General features: G+C 46.5%; 1 protein-coding gene across 1 annotated transcript in view; it reads left to right on the top strand.

Moving 5' to 3' along the window:
- The window catches only part of PUM2 (pumilio RNA binding family member 2), a 134,050-nt gene that overhangs the window by 54,136 nt on the left and 57,098 nt on the right, over nucleotides 1–22,816 (top strand). Inside the window, exons 3-7 of the mRNA XM_068280205.1 lie at nucleotides 892–960; nucleotides 4,557–4,659; nucleotides 15,802–15,989; nucleotides 18,031–18,203; nucleotides 20,892–21,162. Of these exons, the coding sequence (XP_068136306.1) occupies nucleotides 892–960; nucleotides 4,557–4,659; nucleotides 15,802–15,989; nucleotides 18,031–18,203; nucleotides 20,892–21,162 (804 nt within the window). The remainder of the gene's footprint in view (nucleotides 1–891; nucleotides 961–4,556; nucleotides 4,660–15,801; nucleotides 15,990–18,030; nucleotides 18,204–20,891; nucleotides 21,163–22,816) is intronic.

Raw genomic sequence — 22,816 nt, 5'->3', positions numbered from 1 at the left:
GTCCCCAGCAGATCCTGTACAAGCAGCAGAGACCAGTCCTCCCTGCACAGCGCTGTTCCCTCTACCACCTCCTTCCTTGCTGCTGACCACCACTGTCCCCAGCAGATCCTGTACAAGCAGCAGAGACCAGTCCTCCCTGCACAGTGCTGTTCCCTCTACCACCTCCTGCCTTGCTGCTGGCCACCACTGTCCCCAGCAGATCCTGTACAAGCAGCAGAGACCAGCCCTCCCTGCACAGCGCTGTTCCCTCTACCACCTCCTTCCTTGCTGCTGGCCACCACTGTCCCCAGCCGATCCTGTACAAGCAGCAGAGACCAGTCCTCCCTGCACAGCGCTGTTTCCTCTACCACCTCCTGCCTTGCTGCTGGCCACCACTGTCCCCAGCAGATCCTGTACAAGCAGCAGAGACCAGTCCTCCCTGCACAGTGCTGTTCCCTCTACCACCTCCTGCCTTGCTGCTGGCCACCACTGTCCCCAGCAGATCCTGTACAAGCAGCAGAGACCAGTCCTCCCTGCACAGCGCTGTTCCCTCTACCACCTCCTTCCTTGCTGCTGGCCACCACTGTCCCCAGCAGATCCTGTACAAGCAGCAGAGACCAGTCCTCCCTGCACAGCGCTGTTCCCTCTACCACCTGAAGCCTTGCTGCTGACCACCACTGTCCCCAGCAGATCCTGTACAAGCAGCAGAGACCAGTCCTCCCTGCACAGTGCTGTTCCCTCTACCACCTCCTGCCTTGCTGCTGGCCACCAATGACCCCAGCAGATCCTCCTCTGCCTCCTTTATATAACGCTGCCTGCTGGGGCTCAGTGGCGGCGTGAGGACATTGTTTATGCTGGGAGCCTGTGGAGACAGCCTGGCTAGAATTACAGCGCTGTTTCTCTCGTTTCTAGGTGAGGTCTGCAGACGACTTGAATCATGACTTTCAGGCTCTGGCGTTAGAATCTCGAGGAATGGGGGAGGTGAGTGCGTCACACGGTCACTTGTGCTATACATGCTTCATGTGTCATTTATCCTCTGTGCAGCCTCCTGCTAATAGTGCTGCCACCACTGTACATGCTGCGTTACACGCCGGGAGTGCTGCTCACACGTATTTCCCTTTGTCATCTTGTGTTTCTCTGATTTAAAGATTAGATGAATATGCAAACACGAGATTAGTAGCTGATGCTTGTTCATTGCTGTTAATAATCTACCCAAAGGGAGAAGAGGCTGTATCTGGCTTTAAACAAAACAGATTTTTTTGTTCTTTAAAGCGGACCTGAATTTTCAACTTCCTCTGTTCTAAAAGACACACAACAGCATAATAACCTTTAAAGGAACACTGTAGGGGGATTGGGGGGAAAATGAGTTGAACTTACCCGGGGCTTCTAATGGCCTCCCGCAGACATCCTGTGCCCGCGCAGCCACTCACCGATGCTCCGGCCCCGCCTCTGGTTCATTTATGGAATTTCAGGATGGAAGTCTGAAAACCACTGCGCCTGCGTTGCCATGTCCTCGCTCCTGCTGACCTCACCAGGAGTGTATAGCACAAGCCCAGTATGGTCTGTGCCTGCGCAGTACGCTCCTGGTGACATCAGCGGGAGCGAGGACACGGCAACGCAGGCGCAGTGGTTTTCAGACTTTAAAGTCGGAAGTTCCAGAATTGAACCGGAGGCGGGGCCGGAGCATCGGTGAGTGGCTGCGCAGGCACAGGATGTCTGTGGGGGACCATTAGAAGCCCCGGGTAAGTTCAACTCCTTTTCCCCCGACACCCCCCCCCCCCCCCCCTACAGTAGTCCTTTAAAGAAAGACGTTTCTTTGTTACAGCTATTACAAATTACAAGATAAATCTGCAATGTGCCTACTTCCTGCTTTCGTGGAAGCAGACATATTGTCAACATCCTGTGTTTACCAATTAGCTGCTCTGTCGTGGCAGTCAGCTGACACAGGTGAGGGATTAAATTACAACTTGTGATTAATCACAGATGAGGGGGAATTAGGCTAAACGGTGCATTTCTCTGTTTTCCTTGTGTCCTGTGCAAGAGTTCAGGTCCACTATAACCCTTTAGCAGCCAAATACAGTAAAGCTATTTGGCTGCAGGGCCGGATTTTTCCTGCTGCTGGGGAAGTGTCTTCCCCAGGCTAGCAGGGTATGCAGAGCGGGCAGCAGAGAGCTTTCATAGTTAGCTGTCCGTACGGCTGCTTCTTCCTCCACTGTAGCAGCGGTGTAATCCCGACATGTCTTTGTTCCATTCACATGATATGACATGTGATCGGGGTACAGGAGACCGTTTCAGCTTCCTTCTGCCAGAATCCACCCAGAACTGAAACACTGTCCAGTGACTTAGGAGAGCAGTGAAACCTGTCACACTGATACTAAGCTGCTGAGTCTATAAGGTGTATGCTCAGAGTCAGCATCATTCTGGTGCCCGGGGGAACAGTGGCTCAAAGCTGTGATAGATGCTGTGTGGCAGGAGACGCCCGGCAGTGCTGTGCGCTCTCATAAACCTTCCCACAGGCTGTCAGCCCAAGCTTCCTTTCACTTGCTTTGTCGGAGACTCTGACACCGGGGTAGAACCAGAATGTGTAACTTCTCTGGCAGACTAAGATATGCATAAAGTGTACTCCAGAGCAGTACTTCTGGATACATTTCAAAGCGCTGCACGCTAATTTGGGCACACCTTAACCAAAAAACACACCCGGATAAGTTAAGAAAAAGTGGGGGGAAGGCTGCGCATCCCTAGACACATGCTGCAATATAATGGTTAATCGCACAGGCATACACCGCCTCTATTAGACTGAAAAATGCATGCCCTGCATCCAAAACAATGCTAACACTTATTACACTAGGAGGAACTTTAGCTTCCAGTATGGTTTGCATGCAATGTATACCGTACTAGACACTTGCGCCACGGTGAGGCAGACCTCCGGGAAAGTGACCTAACCTAAATTTTAAAACCTTGAGCAGCTAAGCAAAAAAACATGTAACTTACATTTTGTTGGAGAGCGACGAGAACGCCAGCGCATACCACTAAGGCTGCATCTGAAATGACCGCCAGCTCAGTGTGCAGCACCTATATAGACTCTGCACACTTCGTATTCAATTCAGATGCAAATCATATGCAAATCTGCTACTACTTATTATGCAAACAGGAAACTCAGGAGGGGCTGGGAGCAGCTAACACTTATGCTAACACTTATTTGCAGCTGAATTGAATGCGAAGTGTGCAGAAAGTCTATATAGGTGATGCACACTGAGCTGGTGGTCATTTCAGATGCAGCCTTCGTGGTATGTGCTGGCGTTCTCCTCACTCTCCAACAAAATGTAAGTTGCACTTTTTTTTTGCTTAGCTGCTCCCAAGGTTTTAAATTTAGGTTAGGTCGCTTGCCCGGAGGTCTGCCTCACCGTGGCGCAAGTGTCTAGTACGGTATACTTTGCATGCAAACCATACTGGAAGCTAAAGTTCCTCCTAGTGTAATAAGTGTTAGCATTGTTTTGGATGTAGGGCATGCATTTTTCAGTCTAATAGAGGCGGTGTATGCCTGTGCGATTAACCATTCCATTGCAGCTTGTGTCTAGGGATGCGCAGCCTTCCCCCCCACTTTTTCTTAACTATGTAACTGTATAACTATCAGGTTAGCTGCTCCCAGCCCCTCCTTCTGAGTTTCCTGTTTGCATAATAAGTAGTAGCAGATTTGCATATGATTTGCATCTGAATTGAATGTGAAGTGTGCAGAGAGTCTATATAGGTGCTGCACACTGAGCTGGTGGTCATTTCAGATGCAGCCTTAGTGGTATGCGCTGGCGTTCTCCTCACACCCGGATAAGTGTGCATTTTATTGCGGTAGTAGACCATCAGTAAATGTCAGTAAATGTACCGATACTCCACAACTTCATTAACATAGTGAAATATCCCCCGGGCAACTAGTAACCCCCTACCCCATGACAGAAAATGGCCCCAGTCTGGCTATGCAAACTGCGGCTACGGCTTTTGGTGGAAATCCCACAACCTGTGAGGTAAAAGGTCCGCCGCTATGCAAACTTCAAGTACCACTTTTGGAAATAACCCCCCACCCTGCAACTTAAAAGGTCAGTCACTATGCAAACAGTGGCTACCGCTTTTAGTATTAACCCCGCGGCATAAAAGGTCTGCCGGTTTGTAAATTGTGGCTACCGCTTTTGGTAATAACCCCGCGGCATAAAAGGTCTGCCGGTTTGTAAATTGTGGCTACCGCTTTTGGTAGCTGCAGTTCACATGGCGGGTGACAATTTTTGTTGCGCTACAATTAGCTTCTTTTTTTTTAAAATAAAGCCAAGACAGATCAGATTTATTTATTTATATTTAAATAATTCTCTCTGTGGGTTGCATATGACAGTATGCATACATCCTCTTATTTACTATCCTTTTAACAACCCCATTATGTCCTGAGATGACTCCGATTAATGCAGATTCTGAAGAATCATGGACTGGTTCTCCTAAATTAGCAAATGTAACCGCAATGCTTTCTAAAATATGACATTATCTTACTTTACTAGGCTAGAGTGCAATGATTATTTTTGTTTTTATAATTTCAATAGTTGTTACCAGCTAAAAAGTTTTGGGAGCCGGACGACCCTTCTAAAGACGGCCAGAAAGGGATGTTCCTGCCGGATGAGTGGAGAGAGAACACTTGGGCTTCTCGTAAGTTTATTTTTTCTCTTTGTTTTGTGACCATTTGATGGCATTATGCAGTTGTAAGTAGTAAGTGTTCCTGTTGTGACTGCTGCGTGCATTTTTCTTCTTTCCTCCAAAGGACTTGTTTGAAATGCTGTAAATTAGGGGTTGTAACACCTGCTTTCCATGGATATTGTATGGATTTGAGGACTTAAAGGACAACAGAAGTGAGAAGCATATGGAGGCTGCCATATTTATTTCCTTGTAAACATTACTAGTAGCCTGGCAGCCCTGCTGCAGTAGTGTCTGTATAATACTAGAAACAAGCATGCCGCTAATCTTGTCAGATCGGACAATGTCCGAAACCTCTGATCTGCTGCATGCTTGTTCAGGGTCTATGGCTAAAAGTATTAGAGGCAGAGGGTCAGCAGGATAGCTAAGCAACTGGTTATTGCTTAAAAGGAAATAAATATGGCAGCCTCCATATATGTCTCGCTGCAGTTGTCCTTTAAGATCTTCTGTAAAGGGGATAGAAGCAGTACCTACTCCAACCACACTTTCACCATTGTTCTTGTCTTCCAGATGCCTGGGCGATGCATTATTCACTTTTATTGTTTAAGAAAAGTGAGGACTCTATTCAGAGATTCTGTATGTAACCCTTATGTAGAACATCCTCAGAATTTGTAGGCAAATTCCCAGCATTCATAGTTAATGACCAGTTTCATCCATGCTCAGCTGCTGGGTGCAATAGCTTCCACTTGATAGCTTCCACTTGATAGCTGCATATAATAGCAGAGCTGTAGGTAAGATTAGTGTATTCCTGTGATCTGGGTATTAATTACACCTAGAGTTACAGATTGGTGGTGTGCACCTATTGGCTGTTGCAGAGGTGTTGGCGTACTGTAAAGATGTCTGCTTTTTATTATTTCATAGATATCCTCATGGTTTCCATGCATACGGCTATATACTTTGTTTTGCAGTTTTAGCAATAAAATGAACCTGAGCTGTTTTTTTTTTTTTTTTTGAAAATGACAAGACATTTATATTGCACTTTTCTCCTGGTGGACTCAAGGTGCTTCTACAGCTGCAGCCACTTTTAGTGTACGCTCCACAGGCGAACAAGAGCAATAGGGAGCATTGGCCGAAGACTCCTTACTGTTTTCCGTACTGGCTTGAGCTGGGACTTGATTCCTGGTCAAAGCCTCAAACATATATCAAAGGCAACACCATTAAAGGGAACCTAAACTGAAATGGATATTGTTTTTTCCTTTTAAAATAATACCAGTTGCCCGACTCTCCTGCTGATCCTGTGTCTCTAATACTTTCAGCCACAGCCCCTGAACAAGCATGCAGATCAGGTGCTCTGACTGAAGTCAGACTGGATTAGCTGTATGCTTGTTTCAGGTGTGTGATTCGGCCACTACTGCAGCCAGAGATCAGCAGGGCTGCCAGGCAACTGGTATTGTTTAAAAGGAAATAAATATGGCAGCCTCATTTATTGCAGGATTTGTATCAGCTGTAGCAAAGAAGTGTTTTTCTTTAAAGGTTATTATGCTGTTGCTTATCTTTTAGAGCAGAGTGGAAGTTCTGAGTTCACGTCTGCTTTAAAGAGCAGCGCTTTTGTGGTGCCTCTGCCACATGTCCCTGTTCAGGCAGGAGGCAGGTCAGACCAACAATGATCTTGGTGAAGCTTCTCCTGGTGAAACAAGTTCAGGCATGGATCTGGCAGATGCCTTTAGCCTGTTGTGCTGGCAGACATTGTGTGTGAAGAGATGCTGAAGCTGAGTCAGATGCAGTCAGGATAACTGGGGAAATGTTTGCAGTTGTGGTTTCTGCTGAAGGCATCTGGTTGGGATCCCTGCTCCTCTTCATTCTCTATGCCATGAACTCCAGAGCCTGGGGTAACGCATGTACTCCTGTTGCAGCGGCCTCCACAATGATGCCTCCGCATCTGGCTGATCTCTTATGGGCACCTTAATCCTCTCCTCTTCAGGAACAAGTTTTTCAGGTTTCAAAACCTTTTTGTAAAAGCCGCTTTTTCTGTTATGCTTTAGTTTTCCTGATAGCCAGTCATCCTATAGCTCACTTAAAGGCAATTTGCAGAGCCGTCCTATCGTCCTGTTTTATGAAAGGGGGGGTATAGGTGATAGTCCCAGTCTTTTTGCAGAATGAGAGCTACACCATAGCTTTCCCAGTGTTGTGGCCACTGTACAGAAGCTTTGGTGCAGGATTTGGATTTTTGGTAGTTTGTTGGATCATTGTTCCCTTTAGATCTGTGCAGACATCACAGATAGCCTTTGGTACACACAACAGCCAACCATGCCAGAGCAATTTGTGCCCCTAGTACGCTCCGTTTTCTGCTGAGGGCTCTTTCACACTACAGGCAGCAGTTAAAGGCTAAAAGGCTGCGTTTTGGCTGCTGGCGTTTTCAAGGCGTTTTTAAGGCGATTTAACGCCAATACATTAGTATCAATTGTATTGAAAAACGCAGCGGTCAGCCCTAAAAAAGCTCCTGGGAGCTTCAAAACGCAGCGTTAAGTGTGAAAGGTAAAATGAAAGTCTAATGACTTTCATTTTACCTAGGAAAACGCCAACTTCGGCTGTGGCGTTAAAACGCTGAAAAAGCCCTCTGGTGTGAAAGGGCCCTGAGGGGTTCCTAGAGGTCAGGGAAAGTATACCATATGTTCAGTACAGTAGAATCTTGTTATAGTAAACCTATGGATATAGTAAACGCAGTCCTCGGGTCCCAGCAAATGCATCTGTATAAATAGACAATTCTACTTTAGATAAAAAAAATCATAAGCTATCCCTAAGGCTTGGTTCTCATCTGTTTTTTGCGGACCTAAAGTGGAATGTATACTGTACGAACGGAACGGATATGCATCCAATGTTAACCTATTGGACCGCGTCCGTTGGTACGGATCCGTTGTGTACATTCCGCTCCATAGACCGAAAAAATGCTGCAGGCCCTAATTATCCGGACTGTTCTGCCCAGCTGGTAATTGTGGGCAATGGGGAAAAAAACATTTCTTCACACTAGTGAAGAAACGGACGTTCCACGGGGGTATGTGGGTACGCGAACCTGAGTGGCGGGAGGGTGAGGGATGGTGCAGCAGCCGGGCGGGTGAGTGAGCGAGGGTAAAATTAATACCTAATGCTCTTTTAAAGCTGGCGTTAGAGACTTTCGTCTTCTTCCGCTTCATGTGACTGGTCGGCTTCAAAATAGCATTAGGTATGTATTTGCAGACAAACTGAGTGAAATACGATCGATCGGTGATCAGATCCGTTTTCACTTTCAGTTTGCCAGTGTGCACAGAGCCATCCGGATCCGTTTGGCTCACAAATAGCAGTGTGAACCGGGCCTTATGCTTGGTACGTACCATGTAATTTCCCGTCAGATTGACTGGTTGAATCAATAATTTGACAGGTCTGATCAGTTCTCCAGTCGAGTTTCTGATCACTTGTGCATAAAATTGATTGGAAACCTGATTTGATCTGTTGGAAATGATCAACTCGACCTACCAAATTGATGGGAAATTGCATGGGGTGTACCAGGCATAAGAATTGTGTAGGTTTGGGAACGTTTGCTGTGGTATCCCAGCAGACAGTCCCTTATACGTTAGTCCTGCTCAGGTCTGTGGAGTCGGAGCAATGTTTGGGTACCTGGAGTTGGTGGTTTCATAAACTGAGGAGTCGGATGATTTTTGTACTGACTCCACAGTCCTGGTCTTGCTAGGAATGAGGCCACAGGAAAGCGTGGGTCTGCTGCTCTCTGATCCGGCAGAGGACCTCCTGTGACAGACCCTGACTCAATGTAATGTAATACTAGGTGCACCGTGAGAAAGTCACTGCTACTAGTTACTTTTTAACTTCTTTGTTTAAAAGTAGACAATACTGGTGCAACACTTAACAAGCTGAGCTGGATCACAGTCATTCATTGCCCAACTGTTTGACTATCGAAAGACCTTTCTTATACCTGACATAAACATATTGCATCTTCTGCAAATAGTATGGAGCTCTGTGGTGCAGTGATGTTTGTGTATACAGTTTTTAGAACGAGCAAAACCTGGTCAGTGAGCTATGCTTCAGAACTGTACTGGCCAGTCTACAGCAGTTTTCCTTAATTCTGTATAAAAACCCTGACATATTAGTCAATAAAAACATGTTTTCCTACTTTTTATATGCCATACGGTTATCATATTTGCTTTTGTGCACAAGTATTATTCATTTAGAAATTACAAGTTCCCAAAGTACATTATTTTGCTCTTAGAGCTGACTTTGCATTTTATTCATAACTGGTTTTATCTGTCTTTTAAAGGGAATGTCCAAGCAAAATAAAAAAGAGTTTCACTTACCTGGGGCTTCTACTAGCCCCATGCAGCCATCCTGTGCCCTCGTAGTCACTCACTGCTGCTCCAGTCCCCTGCTAGCAGCATGCCGACCTCGGAGGTCGGCGGGACGCATTGCATACAATTTTACGCATTCCCGCTAGTGCAGGAACATTAACACATACATTTTTACGCATTACTGGTTCAATGCGTAAAAATTTACGCATTGAATGAGTAATGCGTAAAAATGCATGTGTTAATGTTCCTGCACTAGCAGGAATGCGTAAAAATGTACGCAATGCATCCCGCCGACCTCCGAGGGCGGCAAGCTGCTAGCGGGGGACTGGAGCAGCAGTTACTGACTACGAGGGCACAGAATGGCTGCATGGGGCTGGTAGAAGCCCCAGGTAAGTGAAACTCATTTTTTTATTTTGCTTGAACCTTCCCTTTAATTTAAGCAGAAATACTTTGAGGGTCTGTCTGTTCAGGAGAGTCTGCAGTTAGAGAATGTTGTCACATTCCTCACTTGATACAATTAAGTAAACACAAGATAACATTATCTCCAGTTCCAATGCATCCAGGTTTCTCTGCACTGAGCTTGTAAGCTCGGTGTTTAACTAGTTAAATGCTGTTCTAGTATAAAAAAAAAATTGGTGGTAGTGTATAATATGCTGTAAATAATCTTTTTGAGCAAAGAAGAAATGCTGGGTCTCATTCCGCTTTAAAGTGTACCAGAGCTGAGCCTATATAAAAGTGTTATACATACCTGGAGCCTCCTCCAGCCCCATCCGCATGGATCGCTCCCACGGCGCTGTCCTCAGCCTTCTCCTGCGCCGGTACCGAGTCCCATAACTTCTTCCAGTCGTGGCCATGCTGACGCAAGGGTACTGCGCTCTTTACATATCTCCTGCAGCTGCTGGAGAGATACGTAGAGGGCGCACTTCTCATGCGCAGACTGGCTGCCGCTGGAGGACAGGTATGTGTAACACTTATATAGGCTCAGCTCTGGTTTCCTTTAAAGGACCACTGTCCTGAAAATTGTAAAATGTGAAATACATGTAATATATAAATAAGAAGCATTTCTTCCAGAGTAAAATGAGCCATGAATTACTTCTCTTCTATGTTGCTGTCACAGTAGGTAGTAGGAATCTTACCGACAGGTTTTGGGGCCTGTCCATCTCTCCATAGGGGATTCTCAGCATGGCCTTTATTCTTTATAAAGACACTCCTTGAAAAAGATTTATAAACAGATGCTGGCCATCCTCTCTGCTCACGGCACACTATTTTGGCAATTGGGCAGAACTGCCATTCGCTAAGTGCTTTTGAAAATAAAGAAAACCCTGTGAATCCCCCATGAGGAGATGGGATAGTCCAAAACCTGTCAGGGCCCGTTTCCACTCTCGCGGAAACGGGTGCGAATCCGCAGAGTTTCCCCGCAGGCACATCGCGCAGGGAAACTCTGCCATAGGGGATAACGGCGCCGCCGGCCGAATCGCTTGCAGTAGCGATTCGGCCGGAACCCCCTACAGAATTCGCGACGGAGGCTGCGATTCCCATAGCCGTGCATGGCACGGCTCATGGGATTCGCCTGCGATCCCGCCCACCCGCTCAGTGCCGGCGTGCGTCTACGAGACGCACGCCGCACTAGTGGAAACGAGCCCTCTGTTCTGTCAGATTTCTACTAGCCTGGATCTCCTACCTCTCCAACCGCTCCTTCACAACATTTTTCAATGGCTCCTCATCCACTCCTACACCCCTCTCAGTTGGTGTTCCTCAAGGTTCCGTCCTAGGACCACTTCTGTTCTCACTCTATACTGGCTCAATTGGCAAAATCATCTCCTCCATGGGTTTCAATTATCACCTGTATGCCGATGACACCCAGATATATCTCTACACCCCAGATCTCTCCTCCTCTACCATGGACAAAGTCTCTGCCTGCCTCACATCCATTTCCTCCTGGATGGCTGCCAGGTACCTGAAGCTTAATTTGGACAAGACTGAGCTTCTAATATTCCCACCCCGCACAGCTGCACCCCTCCCAGATCTGCACGTCAATATTGAAAATACTACTATCCACCCTACCTCCCAAGCCCGCTGTCTAGGCGTTACTCTGGACTCTGAACTTTCCATTACAGCCCACATCCAAGGTATTGCCAGATCCTGCAACTTCCACCTCCGCAACATCTCCAAGATCCGCTCCTACCTGTCCCCTGACACCACTAAACTCCTTATCCATGCCCTTGTCATCTCCCGCCTAGACTAGTGCAATTCTCTTTTATCTGGCCTCCCCTCTAACCGTACTGACCCACTTAAATTGGTAATGAATGCGGCAGCCAGACTGATGCATTCTTCTCACCGCAGCGCCTCTTCAACTCCGCTCTGTAAAGCACTACACTGGCTCCCCATCAGCTTTAGGATCAATTTCAAAATCCTGTGCTTGGCCTACAAATCAGTGCACAAGACCTGCCCGACCTACATCTCTGATCTGGTCCACAGGCACATACCAGCCCGCCCCCTCCGATCCTCCAATGACCTGCGCCTAGTCGCACCACGCATAACTCAGTCACACGCACGATTGCAGGACTTCACCAGGGCTGCCCCTACTCTCTGGAACTCTCTCCCACCAGCCGTCAGACTCGCCCCCACCTTTAATACCTTCAAACAAGCTCTCAAGACTCACCTCTTCACGCTCGCATACCCCCCTACACCAGCATCATAATATGTTCTGTTAGACCCCCTCTCAAAAGACACACCTATTGTCTCCACCCCACCCTTTAGATTGTAAGCCTCTGGCAGGGCCCTCCTCCCTAATGTATCCAGCTTGATTATGCAATCTTACTCACAACCACCCTTCTTGTAGACTCGAACAGTCTCTATCTTGAACTATGACACTGTATTGTTATCAAATCAATTGCATGATCTTGTTTTGTTGTAAGTTTCCGTATGTTCTACCTGTATTTTAACACATTTATCTATTGTGCAGCGCTGCGTAATATGTTGGCGCTTTATAAATACAATTAATAATAATAATACTTACTGTAAGTGACAGCAACATAGGAGAAAAGTAATGTATGGCTCGTTTTACTCTGGAATAAACTTACTTCTCAAAACATTACTTTCTTTTTAATTAACTAAAATACTTATTCAGGCTTATCCATATATGATTTATCATTTTTTTTTTTTTTTTTTTTTTTTTTTTTTTTTGAAACCCCAAACTCCTTATGATAAACTCACTACTACTAGTTCAGGTTCCCACAGGGATTAAGTGGAGTAGCTGCTGGCACTGTGTGGTAGAGAACGCGGACTGCCGGCACTGTGTGGTAGAGAACGCGGACTGCCGGCACTGTGTGGTAGAGAACGCGGACTGCCGGCACTGTGTGGTAGAGAACGCGGACTGCCGGCACTGTGTGGTAGAGAACGCGGGCTGCCGGCACTGTGTGGTAGAGAACGCGGGCTGCCGGCACTGTGTGGTAGAGAACGCGGGCTGCCGGCACTGTGTGGTAGAGAACGCGGGCTGCCGGCACTGTGTGGTAGAGAACGCGGGCTGCCGGCACTGTGTGGTAGAGAACGCGGACTGCCGGCACTGTGTGGTAGAGAACGCGGACTGCCGGCACTGTGTGGTAGAGAACGCGGACTGCCGGCACTGTGTGGTAGAGCAGTGTTTCTCAACATTTTATTGGCATGTACCCCTTTTACAACCCTGTACTTACCAAGTACCCCCTAGCATAGTAAACATTATCACAAGTACCCCTTGAAAAAAATATATTTAATCGTTGTACATTATAATTGGTTCTAAAGCATTTCCAAGCATTTACTATTGCTTTTAATTAGCTAAAATACGAATTTGTTGTTGTTTAAATAAGATTTATAATTTTCTAAATTTCTAATTCTTGGTTAAGTATATCAAGCCCAAGTACCCCCTGGAACCTTTGGAAGTACCCCCTGGGGTACGCGTACCACACGTTGAGAATCTAGGTGGTAGAGAACGCGGGCTGCCGGCACTGTGTGGTAGAGAACGCGGGCTGCCGTCACTGTGTGGTAGAGAACGCGGGCTGCCGTCACTGTGTGGTAGAGAACGCGGGCTGCCGGCTCTGTGTGGTAGAGAACGCGGGCTTTGGATAGCAGCACAGTTAGGGGGCACGTGCGCCAGTGCTATTGTGCATAATTACGTCCAGTGTTGAGTATAGAGTAGATATACACTGTGCAAGGAGAGCTGGACAGCTTAGTTTTTTCTGTTGTGTGTGTGTGTGTGTGTGTGTGTGTGTGTGTGTGTCATTTGTACAATGCTGCAAGAGATCTTGGCACAATATTACTCAGTAATTGACATAGTGCTGACGCATTTTCTGCCGTGCTTTACAGAGAACAGTGAACAGTCAGGTCGCTCACTGTCCTTCAGCTAGGCTCACAGTGTAATCCGTTCTCACAACACAATCACTTGTTTACACCATCAATGTAGTTCTGTCTGAGGCAATAGGGCTATGGTGGCCCTTTAGATATTGCTGTACCCCATGTGTCTTATTATGCTTTTAGGTGAATCCTGTGGTTTTGCCCTCTGTCCTACCACAATCCAGACTGCACTAGTGTTTTCAAAATATTGTGTGACCATTACTGCCATCTACTGGCAAGATGTTGTCAAGTAATTTACGCTGTGCTGCAGTTGGAGAATACTGCCTATTGAGACAATAACACAGTGACATTGTATAATAAGGCTTCCACAGATGTTAGTCATTTTTTTTAAAAGGCCCTGTAGTGACATATAGTAGAATTCAGTCAAATATTCAGGATACCTATTTTTGTTAATTCTAGTTTCAGCATCAGAAACGCTTCCTGTATCTATATTGCTGAATATTGGTACATTATCATCTGGTGTTTATATAGCCCTGACATTTTCCGCAGATGGTGTACAGAGCACATTGTCTTGTCACTTAACTGTCCCTCAGAGGGGCTCACAATCTAATCCCTACCATAGACATATGTCTCTGCATGTATCGTGTAGTGTATTGAAGTCTAGGGCCAATTTTTAAGCGGAAGTTAATTGACTTATGTACGCTTTTGGGATTGAGAAGGAAACCGGAGTACCCGGAGGAAACCCACACAGACACGGGGAGAGCATACAGTCTCCATGCAGATAGTGACCTGGCTGGTATACGAACTGGGACCCAGCGCTGCAAGGCGAGAGTGCTAACTACGCCACCGTGCTGCCCAGTATACAACCCCACCCTACCAGTGAAACTTAGCCTAGGCTGTTTAGCTATGTGGAATTCTCCTCCCAGAGTTTGAAAACATGTCAAAATGTCCTGCTAGAGCCTCTTAACGGCTCTGGGCGTTTTAATGCATTACTTTCCCACGCCGCCAACTGTGCACGCGTGCTAACTAGCTTGTAGTAAAGTGTTCCAAAAAAATAAATGAACACTTCCTGTAAATGAGGCTAGTGTTTGTAGTGCCATCTAGTGGTGACAAAGTAAAATCAATTTGTTGTGATAAGTTATTGGTGAATAAAAGGGAGGAGCACTGACAGTTGAAAATTGCTCTAGTCCAATAGAGCCTTGGGGGTGAAATGGTTAATGTATATCCTAGAACATGATAAAACAGCCTATTTATAGAAGGCCTAAAGCAGTGATGTTTCCGCCATGGCTGTTGGTTCTCAAGTGGGGGGAATTGATCTTGTGATATTGAAACTGTCTTGTGGTGTGATTGACCAATGGAATTCCCTCCCACGATTGGCTGTCAGGGGGGTTGACAAAGTCAGAGCTCTGAGTTGTATCCTCTGCTGCGCTATAAACTCAAATTTCTTTTGTCACCTTTCAGGTGCCAAATCTATTCTTGCAGATAGAGGGATCTGGCTCTATTGATGAACCTCACTGCAACTTTATAAATGGATAACACTTTTGGGTAAAAAAAAAATAGATGGTTCACCTGAATACCTCTTTAGATTTACTTGGTTGCTATGGCGTTAAAGCGGATCCAAGATAAACTTTTAGGCTCGGTTCAAATTGAGCCTGAAATAGCTTATGTTCCTCTCCGATGTGCGGAACGCAGCAGCAGAAGCAATGCTTTTCCGATGGGAAAGTTCACATTGCTACATTCCGCTTCCTGTGTTCCGCTCATCGGACCTGCACGATCCTTCCGCTTCACGGAGAAGAACGCAGCGCAGGAGCGGATGCATGCAATGTGAACCTAGCCTTACTCATTGCATAATTGTGTTTCTTACATATAGTTTATAGGGCATTCCTCAAGCTAAATACTTTTTGTTTTGTTTTAATACTCTAACTCCCTATAAACTAAACAAGCCTCTCCTACAGCTCCTTTTGTGCCTTGGCACTGTAGCAAGGGCTTATGGGAGCAGGAGGAGGTTACTTGCCATTGATTTCAGAGGCAGAGGGGAGGAGGGAAAGGGAGAGAGGCAAGCTGATAGCATCTCCAGCCCTCAGCCTGTGACAATCAGAACATGGCTGCCCTCATTGTATCACAGGAATAAATGATCATAAACTTTTAAAGCTGTTTGCAACTAGATATACTGTGTAAACTATCTAAACTTTAGATAAGATATATAGACAAGTTACTTGTTATAGTTAGTTTTTCATCTCAGATCTGCAGTATTTAATTTCTCAGAGACATAAGGATTTCCATTTATTGCATCAGGCACGCTGAGCCAAATACATAGCGTCATACATGCAATTTGTTGGAATTATGATGAAAGTTGAAGAATGCACAGGAAAACCACACAGAGCACATAGAATCTTGTTCCATTGTATCCAGTGAAAAATTATTCTGAAATGAAAACTGTGTAATGGCCAAAGCGTTTACATTCAGCGCTTGTCTTTTTATTTTCTTTTATTAGACCATTCCATGTCCCAACCAATCATGGTACAGCGAAGACCGGGTCAAGGCTTTCAGGGGAACCATGACGTTAACTCTGTACTCTCCCCTCGGTCAGAAAGTGGTGGTCTCGGAGTGAGCATGGTGGAATATGTTCTGAGCTCCTCGCCTGCCGATAAACTCGACCCAAGATTTCGGAAAGGGGCTTATGTAAGTATTTGTGTTTTGTAAAGTAATAGTCATTTGGAGCTTAACTCATCAGGACTGCTACCGTGTTTCCCCGAAAGTAAAACCTACCCTTAAAGTAAGCCCTAGCAGATATTGGGCAGCATGCCTGAAATATAAGCCCTCCCTGAAAATAAGCCCTAGTGACAGCGGCAGTCCCGCCCCCCCCCCCGAGCCCCCCCTTGCGGCGCCGTATGCTGCCACTTGGAGAAATCATACAAAAACATGGCCTGACATATCATTGCTATGCTGATGACACCCAGCTATATTTGTCATTCAAACCTGATGTCACAGACCCTACTCCACAAATAAACGCATGCTTAGCTGAGCTTCAGGAGTGGATGAATAATAATTGGCTAAAACTTAATGCTGACAAAACTGAGGTTCTTGTTATCGAGGGCCAGGGCTCAACAGCAAAGCAGCTCCAGTCTCAACCAACACCGCTAAGGATAGGGAGCTCAGACCTGAACAACTCAGACTGTGTGCGCAGCCTGGGAGTACTGATTGATGGGAAATTAAGCTTCAGGAATCAAATCTCAGCTGTTGTGAAACATTCCTTCTTTCACCTAAGGAATATTGCAAGGATTAAACACGTAATTCCTTCAGAGGATCTTCCAACCCTAGTTCATGCCTTCGTCACATCAAGGTTAGACTACTGCAACGTCCTCTACACAGGCCTGCATAAGAAAGACTTACGCCGCCTGCAATTAGTACAGAATGCCGCCGCAAGGCTGTTAACGAGCCAACCCCGCCATTGCCACATAACACCAACCCTGAGCTCACTCCACTGGCTACCGATAAAATGGAGAATTCTGTTCAAGATTGGCTTACTGACATTCAAATCCTTGCACAATCTGGGCCCTGGATACCTGAAGGACTTGTTGCAACTACATCACCCCCCCACAATCTTAGATCAAAAGGACGTAACACCTTGGTCACCCCCAGAGTCCACCTCAAAACCTTTGGAGACAGAGCCTTTTGTCATGCTGCCCCTACACTTTGGAACTCCCTGCCACACCCAATCAGGACAGCCCCATCCCTGGAAGCATTTAAGTCTAAACTGAAAACCTACCTTTTCAGTCTGGCATTCATGAACATCTGACTATCTCCTCTGTAACACAACCCAGCCTGAAACCCTGTATTAATCTGAGACACAGCTATGCGCTTTGAGTCCTATGGGAGAAAAGCGCTTTACAAATGGTATTGTATTGTATTGTATTGTATTACCTCCTGCCGGCCCCGCTTTCAGAAAGTCGCATCCCCGTGCTCAGTCAGACGGCAATTATTCAAACCGCAGATCAGCTGGGATCTGCGGTGAAGGCAGCTGCAGATTCAGCGTAACAGCGCCTCCGTATACAGGAAGTGGCATCTCTGTTTACTTCCTGCATTCGGAAGTACTGTTACACTGAAGCTCTGACTTCCCCGCTGATCTGTGGTTTGAATTATGCTGCCGGGGGTCTGTCTATGAGCATGCAGATCCGACTTTCTGAAGAAGGGGGCTGGCATGGGGGAAGCGGTGGTGGGAGGGGGACTTATGGGATCTGGCTATGTGGGGAGGGGGGTTATCTGGCTATTAAGGGGGGGGGGTGTCTGGCCATAAACGGAGGGGGGGTTACCTATACATTGGGGAATCTAGTTATACACTAAGGGGATGGGTATCTGGCAATAAACAAGGGGGGGGGGGGGGGGGAGTCTGGATGTACATTAGGTGGGTCTGGTCTGGCTATAGTTAAGGGGGAATCTGGCCATAGACTAGGGGGATCTGGCTATACACAAGGGTTTTTTTTTTCGCTACCCCCACAAAATATAAGACCTCCCCGAAAATAAGCCCTAGCACATATTTTGAGGGGAAAAAATAATATAAGACCGTGTCTTATTTTCGGGGAAACACGGTATTTTCATGTTTGTCTTCAAAAAGCCTACTTTTGTTGTAGTTTTTGATTTTAGTTGCTGTGAGTCTGGAAGAATTGTGAATCAGATAAGTGTAACCGTAATATCTAACAGCATCTCATTGCTTTGTTGGTAGGGTGCTAGAGATTGTGACTTGGATGGACCAGATAAGGTTGAGCAGAAAGGAAAGGCATCTCCATTTGAAGAGGAAAAGAAACGGGACTTGATATCTGCTGACGGTGATGAGATTCCAAAGCTGAACGGCAGAGGGCTTCCGAACGGGATTGATGCCGACTGTAAAGACTTCAAGTAAGTGTGTTACAGAAAAGCGCGGTCATAAAACCTCGCGTATTGACCCTGTTCTTTGTTTCTTGTGAGCTGCTCCAAGCTTTATGAGAAGCTTAAGTGTTCGGATGGACTGTGCTATATGAGAGCTGTGTAAAAACCTCAAATGTGCACAGCTCAGATCACAACAGTATCTATCCACCAATGCACTGACATGTCCAATCTATAATCAAATATGCCACAGTTTTCCATTAGATGGGAATCTATGGCATGAGCTCTGTACTAGAAACTGCACTGTCATATCTAGCTTGCTTTGTAAACACATGAGCACAGCATTGCTCAGGCCTGGGCAATGTTTACTCGGCCCGGGCCGCAATGTGCGGACCATGGACTGCATTCTTAAAATTCCACCCATCCCTCCCTGTGAAGTTACGTGCGGGCAGCGGGGAATTTGAAACTCGCCTTGCTCACGGAAGTCTTGCATCTCCTGGCTCCAAGTGTAATATGCTGGTGCTTGTTGACGTCATGTCATGTGACGTCCTGTTGCCATGGAGACGCAGGACTTCCGTGAGCGAGGAGAGTTTCAAATTCCGCGCTGCCCGAGTGCAGTTTTACAGGGAGGAAGGAGGGGAATCCGGCCGCCTCTCGGCGGGCCAGTGTAACAGCGCACAAATCCGGCCTGCACGCCGTAGTTTGCCCCGTGCTGGCTTAGCTCGTATTTCAGCAGCTTCTGCAGAGTGGTGAGGTGCATTTCTCTTCTCAGCCTGGCATCACACTGAACTACCCTCAGCCAATCAGTGATGAGTAGGGATGTGGGAGGGTAGATGACAAGCTTCCCTCTCCCCAGCAATGTACCAGAATAGAGCCATGCTGACTGAGATAAGATTCATTACAGCAGACACATATAGGATTATTTTGGAATGCTTGCAATGCTGGGTCATGATGTAGACTAGTAAACACAGAGCAGTGGGTAATTGGAATTAGATTTTATGGCTGACGGCGGCAGCACAAGGACACTGAGGCATGTGATTGTGCACAGAACAGGCCTCTGTGTCCTATTAAGATTTAAAAATGCCGCCTCGGGTTCTCTTTAAAAACCAGAGCAATTTTCACCTTTCAAATGGTAACATTTAAAAATACGTAGAGTAAAGTACATCTCTCCCAGAGTAAAATGCACTGTGAATTACTTTTCTTCCTATGTTTCTTTCACGGTAGTAAAAAAAAACTGTCAGATCTGACCGGTTTTGAAGTAGTCCATCTCCCCATGGGAAATTCTCAGCTATTTATTTACAAAACTACTTACTGAACTGCAATTGCTCAGTCCGGCTGCCAAAATAGTGTGCAAATTTGTAGGAAAGCCAGCTGGCATCATTGTATAGATCCTTTCCAGGGAGTGCTTTTGTACAGAATGAAGGTAATACTGAGAAGCTTCTATAAGTAGATGGGCTAGTCCAAAAGTCCGTTAGAGAACCCAAGGTGGGGTTCTAAGAATGAAATCTGCAGGCAGAGGCTGGGTTTGCTTATATTGCCCAGCCTCCGTTGCTATCGGAATCCTCCCTAAGTTCCCCCTGCGCTCTGCTATCCCCCATAAATCACAGCTGCGCTGTCGACATGCAGCGAGCTGTATTTACCTAGTTAGTGTCACTCTCGCTGCTCCCCCCGCCTCCTGCATAGCTCCGGTCCCCGCCTGCGTCCCTTCCCTCCAATGAGCGGGGAGGGAAGGGACGCGGGCAGGGACCGGAGCTATGCAGGAGGCAGGAGCGGCGAGAGTGACACTAACTAGGTAAACGCAGCCCGCTGTGACATGCTGCGTGTCAACAGCGCGGCTGTGATTTATGGGGGACAGGAGAGCTTAGGGGGGATTCAGATAGCAACAAAGGCTGGCCAATATAAGCAGACCCAGCCGCTGTCTGCAGATTTCATTCTTAGAACCCCACCTCGGTTTCTCTTTAAATCTGTCAGCTCTTTACTACCTACTTTACAACACAGCAACATAGGAAAAGGGTAACTTGTACTTTTGTTCAGAAAGAAAAATGCACTAATATATATATATATATATATATATATATATATATATATATATATATATATATATATATATATATATATATATATATATATATATATATATATATATATATATATTATACACACATACATACGTGTACTTTAAATGTTACTGTTTTTCACAATAGTGGTCCTTGAGACTGGTTTCATATGGTCGGGTGCGATGATCCCTATGGTCTCAGTCATTTCCACTGCGCTTCTATCCACCTTTCAGCAACATGTGGGATCACAGACTGCACAACTCTGCAGTTCATGACCCTGTGGCAGAGTGCGCTGGCATTCATATGCATAGGCCCACCCCCATTCGGGGATGTACCCCCTGCTGGATGGGAATAAAATCACCGAGATTCCTTTTGGTCCGCCATTTACATTCACTGCATTACCATCGGCTTGCAGTACTGCATAATCTGTGTGGTAGGCACGGATCGTGTGATAATGCACAGATGACTTTGCAACAGGGTTGCAGCGATTTGACTACTTCTGGCGCAATGCACTGCACGAATATGAAAGTCTCCTTCATTGCCCGTGCCACCGGAGAGTGTACCGCATGGAGACGTAATGCGGTATATGTGAAAGGGGCCTTACTGCAGAATGTGACCTTGTACATAAAGTAGTGTCATTTTTGCTCCTCTTCTTCCTCCATAGCCGTACTCCAGGCAGCCGACAGGCTTCTCCCACCGAGATCGCAGAGAGAATTGGCCCAAACCAGAATGTGAATGAGGGACTCGGACAGCTTTCAAACCCCATGGTCAACAAGCCCCTGACAGACGAGTTCTCCACGCCTGAAAGTCAGAACCTGGATGGGATGGAGCAAGTTGGTCTGGATTCATTGCAGTTCGACTACCCCGGGAATCCGCTTCAGATGGACTCTTCCGGAGCTGGAGTTGGGCTGTTCGATTATAACACCCAGCAGCAGGTGAGCAAGTTTATCTATACGGGTCTGCTTTATTCCCTCACAGCGTGTTGGGGACACAGTAGATGTTGGGGTTTAGGTCTCACTGTTGTAAAAGGATGCTGAATTAGCTTAAAGGAAAGGAAAACATATTGGCCCATATGCAATTCAATTTTTCTCCTAGGAGATAATTTTTCAGCACTTTGCAAATCAAAAAGTATCAAATTTGGTGAAAAAATACTATCAACATTGAGTGTTGTCTTACTTGTTTATAACGTAGTTTTTGTTGTTTATAACGTAGTTTTTGACAAGTTGTGAAAATATTACCTAGGAGAAAACTCAGGTGAAAAAGTTAATTGCATATGGGCCATTGTTTCTCCCCTGTCTGTAGCACCCTGCTTGTGTTCTATAGTCTCCATTCTACACCAATCACTACTAAAGCCTGGTACACTCCTTCAATTATGATTGGCCAATCACTGACCAATTTTCCCACCTCCATGTAGTATGAGGGTTTACCTCAGGGGTGAGCTCCGGATAAAATTCAGATGAAATTAGAATGAGTTTCATTTTGATTTCATCCTCTAATTACTGCACCTGAGTGAGTGTGTTTGGGGGGTTAAATTTACCCAGCAGTGTTCTTCTTTAACCTGTCCCATGTTACGTTCTAAGCTGCGTCACGGCACTTCCTCCTTCCGGGTTGAAGCAGGAAGCGTAGTAGTCACGTGACCGCGGCTTGGAACGCAGCATGGGACGCGTTAAAGAAAACTGCTGGGTACGTTTAATTCTCCCCCCCCCCCCCCCCCCCCCCCCCGCACACACCCGCTCAGGTGCAGTAATTAGAGGATGAACCTGAATTTCATCCAGCGCTCATCCCTGGTTTACCTACACAATCTGCTCACAGCATTTAATATCAGTTGACCCTCCTATCACATGGAGGTGGTAAAATTAGTCAGTGATTGGCCAATCACAATTGAATGTGTGTTTAGGCTTAAGGATAAGCAAGGTGTCAAAAGAAATTTATCTTTACTGACCTGGAGCTTTTTCCAGCCCTTAGAAGTCATTTGTGTCCCTTGCCGCAGCTCGTCTTCTCTCGGGTCCCTCTGGCAGCCTCTAAGGATTGGCGACCCACGATGGGCTGGCCTCTCCTGCGTGGGAGCGTGCTCACATCACCGGGAGCGTACTGCGCCCGCGCAGTGTGCTCCCGGTGACTTGTCCCGTGCAATGCACGTGTGGTGATCGCGGATGAAGTGGATGGAGCAGATTGCAGCAAGCAGATGCAAAATGGACGGTGTGCATCTGCTTAGCGAATGTACTAATCATGCCCGTTTTGCATCTGCTTAAGTGGTGAACCAGCTCTAACTTCAAGAGTTGAGGGACCTGCAGCTCTTGCACGCTTGTCCAGCTGGAGAAAAGCACTATAGGCGTGTAAACATTTGTGATCGTATGATGAGAGCCGCTGCACCAAGCTCACTGGGAGATCCCTGCAGAGTTCATATCAGCTGGCTGGCGGCAAAATTACCCACCTGGTGCTGCCATAACCGGCACTTTTAGACCAGCGCCGGCCAAACTACGGCCTCAGGGCTGTATCAGACCCACATGCGCTGTGTATCTGGCCCGCTGCTGGGCAGATTAATTTCTTTTCTTCCTCCCTGGAGAGTTGCGAGAGGGCTTAAAGGAC

This window comes from Hyperolius riggenbachi, chromosome 4, assembly GCF_040937935.1.
Source record: "Hyperolius riggenbachi isolate aHypRig1 chromosome 4, aHypRig1.pri, whole genome shotgun sequence".
Lineage (NCBI taxonomy): Eukaryota > Metazoa > Chordata > Amphibia > Anura > Hyperoliidae > Hyperolius > Hyperolius riggenbachi.
Note: the sequence above shows the minus strand (reverse complement) of the source record. Positions and strands in the feature narration are given on the sequence as shown.